Source organism: Larimichthys crocea, chromosome IX, assembly GCF_000972845.2.
Source record: "Larimichthys crocea isolate SSNF chromosome IX, L_crocea_2.0, whole genome shotgun sequence".
In the NCBI taxonomy this organism is placed as follows: domain Eukaryota; kingdom Metazoa; phylum Chordata; class Actinopteri; family Sciaenidae; genus Larimichthys; species Larimichthys crocea.
Window position 1 is genome coordinate 4,394,254 of NC_040019.1, and position 6,556 is coordinate 4,400,809.

The following is a 6,556-nucleotide window of genomic DNA, read 5'->3' on the forward strand; positions in this document are numbered from 1 at the left end:
GACTACTGACAAGTAGACTGAATAAGATGCGCTTTATAGCTTTAATACCCACTGCAGGAAAGAGGACAATAAAAAAAGTGTTTGATGTAAAACAAAGTATTTCATATCCTTTTAAAAAAAAAAAAAACAACAAACAACATGAGACTAGTACCTAAAATGTAAAGATTTTATTCAGTCAATTTTACAAACATTCATAAAAAGCAATGAGTGCATTCAGAAATTCATCATCTTCTTCATGTTTGACATTAATGTGCAGATCTAAAAAGAATGATGTGTCTCAGCATTGATACAGTGATCTCCACAAAGGCAGTGTAGCATTTGATTTCTCGTTTTCAAATATAAGCATGGTGCTGATGGTATGTGGATGTGCTTCCCTTTCTCGCTCCCACGTCCAGCCGCTCGGTTGGTTTAGATCCCTTTGTACTCGTGGGGACAGAAGCCATAAAACAGCGGCTGAGCTGGGATCCCACGACTAAGAGAGGGAAAGAGTTAATGATGAAGATGTTTTATATGTTATGTTTAATATTTATTATATTTGAATAGTATGTAGAGAGATCAGATACGTACTCCACCATACGGCAGCGGTGCGCAGACAGTCTGTTGTAGGCATCGTTGATGTCTGTCACATCCTTAGCGCTCCACAGCCGCTCTGCCACAGCACTAGCACGAGGCCTATAACCAAAAGAAAAAAAAAAGATAAGTCTACAGTCCTGTGATGTGTCATAGTCCATGTGTTTTCTGATAAGAGTTTATGAAGTACCAGAGTCTGGGTGTGAGGTTGGTGGCGTCCACATACTCTCCCCACAAACAGGCTTCTCCACCAATCACAAGCTTCTTTTGTGCTTCAGTTCCTGTTTCGAAATGTTATATTTGATGAGATCCGGCAGCCCAAACAACGTCCAGGGAATCTAAAACTCCCCTGGACCAGAGTGATGAATGAATACAACGTTTAAACTTAATCATGAAGTGAAATATTAACATAATTCCCCTCTGTTTATTCAACAGGCTTACACGTACTTGCACAGGAGTGACAAACCTCTTTAAGACAGATCTGTGTTAAGAGTCAATACAGCTAATAAAATCCAAAGTCAGACCAACAACAGAACAATAAAACTGAATCATAAGCGGGGCAAAGTTACAACGGCAGTATGTAAATACTAAGGGAAAAAAAAAAAAAAAAAAGTCTTGCTACATAAGTCAATCATGCAGACACAAACCCTTGAAATCCTGTGGGTCGGCCTTGTAATGGCCCTGCCAGTCCTGGCCGTAGGAGATACGGTTCAGGTACCAGGGAGTGGACAGCAGGGTCTTGTACCCTGATGATGTAACCATAGCCATCTCATTCTGGTATTGCTGCTGGTTTCCTTTCCAAACGTGGATAAGTGTGTCTGGTTTCAACTACACAGCACACATACATATAATATCAATGTCAGCAAGATAAAAAAAAAAAAAAAAAATGGAGAATGGGGTGGAACAAAGACGAAAATGTCCGAGCCTTCTATTGTTTTGAGTCCATTTAAGACATTAATGTGTCTTTTGTGTTTTTACTTACTGCAGAACTTGAATCTGCATGGTAACGTGGTTACGTGTTTGGAATAAAAAAAAAAAAAGATTCAGTCCAACTTTCGTCTTGGTCCAGTTTTATGAAGGACCAAACCTGACTTATTTTTTCCCCTTGGCGGCTGGTGGATTTAAACCCAGGACACCCAAGATGAGGGGTGTGCCTTCTTATCATGCTGCATTGTTTACTCATTATATTTAGTGTTTATCTTATTGGATCATTGCTTCAAATACGCCAGAATTGGTCCTCCACTGTGGAACTACATCAATCTATTAAAAAAAAAAAAAAAAGACACTTGAAAACCACCAACCACGCGGTCCCGTGTTCACTTCATGTCTGACTCGGTCACAGCTGTGCAGTTATTTAAGCGTAAGCCTGTTGAACAAAATCCAGATTTTCTCTTTCTGCCCAAATCAAAGTTTTCTTCCACCAAATAAAATTGATTTGACATAAGAAACCACTGTTGGAGAAACTGACCGTTGAAGCTGAGTGGCTCAACCTTGTAGTACTTCTGCCAGTCCTGCGCGTAGCTAATGTAATCTAGGTACCATGGGGCGGAGAGGATGGTGGTGTACCCTGCGTCCGTCACCCTGCTCATCTCCTCATTAGAGCCACCGCCGATCCACACATGCACTACTGTGTCTGGCTTTAGCTGGAATAGTTACAGACCAAGCTGCTGCACTTAAGACACTACACGAGTGGTTGGTTTTAATCAAAAGGAATAGTTTGACATTTTGGGAGATACGTTTATTCACGTTCGAGCTGACCGTTAGATAAGAAGATTGAGGTTTAATGTCTTTGCTAGTTGCCTAGGAGTAATTACCCCTACTTAAAACCACAACATGCTGTTTGGATGAAACAAATTACTTAATTAAAAGACCATTAAAAGCACATTTAGCGTTTTGACATGAGCAGTATTGATCTTTTCATCTAATTTTCAACATGAAGGCAAATAAGATTATTTCCCAAAATATCAAATTATTCCTTCAACAACAAAATGAAAAGCAACAAAAAAACGACACAAATAACCTATAAATGGTAATAAATATAGAAAAAACTGTACCACCATGTAACACCATTCCTGTTTTCATACCTTAACACCATTGTCAAAGACCTCCTGCCAGATCATGTAGCCCTTTTTGGTAGTGGTGACGATGTCCAAAAGTCTGTCAGATCAAAAACAGGCAGAAAACATTATTTCGCTTTCATATTTAGGAATAGAGAACACACAGCCGACTCTAGTATAAAATGAACAACACACTTTTGGATGTAGAATGATTCCAGTTTCTTGTAGTCTTGTCCGAAGCCTTGCTGTTCCATGAACTTCTGAATGTCCGGGTTGGACTTCCTGTGGGACAAAGACGGCAGCCAAGATGAACTACTGTTCGAACCTTGATGCTGCTGAATTTTTTTTAACATCGTCTCACCAGCAGCTGAAGTCCACCTCATCACCTCCCAGGTGAACGTAGGCATCGGGGAACACGGTGCTGATCTCCTTGAAAAACTGGGTCATGAATTCATACGTGGTGTTCAGGATAGGGTTCACTGGTCCAAAGGTGCCAGAGGGTTTGGAGCCGGAGTAACAGGGTGTGAGCAGATCGGGCTGGCCTGAGAGATAAAGAAACGTGGTAGATATGTGTTTACTGTGTTCAGATATATCTTTTGCTAAATGTTAGATAGTATTAGAAAGAAAAATAATTTCTTTAAGGAGAGAAGAAAATGCTGGTCCGTTACCCACCTTTGCCCCAAGACTGTGTGTGTCCTGGAGTGTCAAACTCTGGGACAACACGGATGCCTCTGAGACGTGCGAACTCAATCACCATCTTCACGTCAGCGGGTGTATACACATGTGTGTATGGCTGGAAAGCTCCCTGTGAACAAGATATCAACACTGAAGTTCTTCTGGTGGATTGTGACAAATACAAAGTCCCCAATATAAAAATGCTGCACGTCTTTGCTGAGCCTTAACACCAATAACAAGTCTCTCTGACCTTCTGGCTCAGCTGTGGGAACGTTCGGCTCAGATAGGGGAAGGATGGATCATCCACAATGTGCCAGTGGAAAACATTAATTTTGTTCCACGCCATTACTTCCTGTATGAATGACCAAAGAAAAAAAATGTTTTAATATAACTGACAAAAATAAAATGAAATGGAAAAAATATCACTGACGCACCAGATTAGCCAAGATGACTTTAATAGGCAGGAAATGTCTAGAGGTGTCCAGTAAGATGCCTCTGTGTGCAAATCTGGGGAAGTCATTGATTGAGGTTGAATTGATGCTTTTCTGAAAAGAGAAAGTTAAAAATCAGTCCGACCCGTTCAACAAAAAATCCTCGTTATGAATAAAAATTCAGAAGCAATCATGCGATCCTTCACTTACAGCTCCATATTGATCTTCATACACCAACTGGCTGAAAGTTTCCAGACCTAAAAAATGATGGAAACGAAGTCCCATGATACCGTACAAAGTTAGTCACTTGATAACGCACCCTGGAGACGTGATAAGAGTTCCACATTAACAAACACAAACTGTAACTTCATGTCACAAAGTGTGACGCCACGTCAGAGTCAGCATTTTACCACCGCGTCAGCTTTTGAATGCACATGTTAGATATGCGTTTTCTGTTTGTGATCATTCTGATCTTTACTATGGCGACCAAGGTTAGAGAACAGGGCTGTCTCACTCCCTAGACTCAACAGATACAGGTAACAGGTGCATAACTGCACAGATTAGTTGTGGCACCATACAGAGGGTATACAGACGAGGCAGAGAGGACAGCTTGTTCAGAATCGAGGCGGCATCATGTCATGACAAGTGTACTGAGAAATCCTCCATTCTCCTTGATCAATCTTCAATAAACCTGTCAGTAAATGACATCTTGGACTCCTGTGTACTTTCTCTGACTGAGCTGACTGCATTAAGGAATAAAATTCTCCACAACAAACCTCAAACTACAAACAAAGTCAGTTTTTCTTTCTTTTATGACTTTTTGATCCATGAAGGTTTTAAATTTGTAAGAGCTTCCTCATGCCAAGAAAAAGGGATTTAAAAATCTGTGAAGTCGTCACTGGGCTGAGCAGGAACCTGCGGGCGAGACTAGCGGGAGAAATGCTACTGTGCACAGTCAGTTGGATGCAAAACCACAAAGTAAACCTGAAAGCTGAAAAATCTTTTGGCAAATGCGCCAGGCGAGCAAAAACCTAGGCTTGTCTTGCCATCATAGAGAAGTCACAGCTTCTGGCCAATTATTATTTATCATTGGGATTTTTATATCTTTGGATTCTCTACCAGTGGTCCAAGAAAACTAACATTTTAAAAGACATGATCACGATCTCTGAGGAAGTGTAATACTTCAAAATAGTGATCTACTGATCCATCGATAAGGGGAAATGGTTGTGAGTTGCATCATTAATGCAGAGTCTGCTTTGAATTTATGAAATTACAGGCAAAACGAACCTACCATGCAGGGCTCCCCAGACCTTCGGTGCTTTCAGCACAGCATACGGCTGATCTGTCACTGTCAGTTCATCTGTGGACACAAACAGTTGCGCATAGTCGGTGTTTTTGCCAAGCTCACTAAGTGGTTATAATGGTGCTCAAGTCAGGGTCTTAAGCATTTAGGTGGGCTTTGAACATTCGGTCTGAAGTAACCGTGTTAACCCTGGTGTCAATCTCCAATTCCACCGGTGAATCATAAATTTATGCCCCTTTCTCTGGTTGAACACATTATTATCAAAGTATTCTTAAAAGTACAAACGCAACAATGTGAAAATATGAGTAAGAGTAAAAGTAGAAGTGAAAGTCCTGCACACCTTCTGATACACTAATCTGTATTCTGTGTGTATTTTTCTCTAATCTTTGTTGGTTTTTGTGAGATGTTTTTAAATTAAATTTACATTAAAAAGGTGGAAACGTAGTGGAGTAGAAGCATAAAGTAGAACCTTTAGAAATGTACTGAGGTACATTACTTGAGCAAATGTTCTTCCTTCTTTCCACCATATAAAGTAAGATTTGTTTTTGTGTGTGTGTGTGTGTTGCACAATAATCAAAGAAACTTGCAACATACAGTATGAATATTCTGATTAACCCACAGATCCCTGCAGATAACAGAAGAATGCAATATTCATTTCCCTCAAGAAGCAGTCATGGGTGAAGCATTTAGATCATTTACAGAAGTAAAAGTAGCGATACTGCAGTATGTGTGCACACTTTTAATCTTTAACATATTTTATAACCCTGTGTCTGATACAGCTTAATCTGTAAAGTAATTGGAGTAACAGTATGTCTGAGGTGTAGGAGGGAGCACTTCAAATCCATTACTTGCACAGAGACTGTGCAATAATTAGAAATTAAATATGATTGTCAATGAGGAAGAGACTCACATGACTCGTCAGATGACACGCTGGGGTAACCGTCACATTCAGAGTCAGGTGATGTGATCCACACCTGAAGCTCTGTCACCTCTGAAGGCCCTCCCCGCCTGCCTTTGTTCAGCTGCTGCCTTTTACCACTTCCAAACATGTATTCAAAATACCTGTTGACAGAGGAGGAGGGGAGGAAAACCTGTTTGTCATGTGGTGACTGATGCATGGATGGAGGTCCGTGAACGCAGCACACAGCAGATGAAAACAGCTTCTCACCTCCTGTACGCATCCTGCAGGAGGCTGCAGCTCGCACCAGCCGATGACTGCTTGGCGTCAACTATCTTGAAGCTGGAGCTGCTCAACTTGAATGAAACCTCCGAGATCTGCACTTTCTGCGGCAGAGGCCACAGGGATCCGTATTTCGAAGGCTGGGCGAAGACCTCGACCTCCTCCGTCTCCTCGAAGTCATCGATGTAGTTTTCTTGCAGCCCCCCCTTGCAAAAACCGAGGCTCAGCAACAGCAGTGTCAATGTAGTAGTGATCATGTTGATGGAGCACGGCAGAGTCACAAGACCCGACGATCAGGCAGCAGCATAATGTGGAGTGAGCCGGGCGGGACTTCTGGTGC

The 6,556-nt window shown here is 41.4% G+C and overlaps 1 protein-coding gene across 2 annotated transcripts; it reads right to left on the reverse strand.

Moving 5' to 3' along the window:
• Window positions 1-152: 152 nt before the first annotated feature.
• Window positions 153-6,556, reverse strand: hexb (hexosaminidase B (beta polypeptide)). 2 transcript variants are annotated; one of them, XM_010755875.3, is made up of 14 exons: window positions 6,205-6,556; window positions 5,947-6,098; window positions 5,025-5,093; window positions 3,944-3,990; window positions 3,737-3,847; window positions 3,553-3,654; window positions 3,300-3,432; window positions 2,989-3,169; window positions 2,823-2,909; window positions 2,655-2,727; window positions 2,039-2,213; window positions 761-851; window positions 568-672; window positions 153-472 (listed from the first exon to the last, which is right to left on the reverse strand). In XM_010755875.3, exons 1-14 carry the CDS (start codon window positions 6,471-6,473, stop codon window positions 409-411), a joined length of 1,659 nt encoding a protein of 552 aa, XP_010754177.2. In that variant the 5' UTR covers window positions 6,474-6,556; the 3' UTR covers window positions 153-408. The 2 variants fall into 2 exon arrangements, with proteins under 2 accessions (XP_010754177.2, XP_019124666.1); XM_019269121.2 differs by lacking the exon at window positions 2,039-2,213 and adding an exon at window positions 1,218-1,398 and having other exon boundaries at window positions 6,205-6,555.

Coding starts and splice junctions, on each gene's coding strand:
- hexb (XM_019269121.2), bottom strand. CDS start 6,473: ATGATCACTACTACATTGACACTGCTGTTGCTGAGCCTCGGTTTTTGC. Junction 3,991..5,024: donor GGTCTGGGGAGCCCTGCATG/GTAGGTTCGTTT, acceptor ATCATTTTTTAG/GTCTGGAAACTTTCAGCCAG. Junction 3,433..3,552: donor TCCCACAGCTGAGCCAGAAG/GTCAGAGAGACT, acceptor TCTTGTTCACAG/GGAGCTTTCCAGCCATACAC.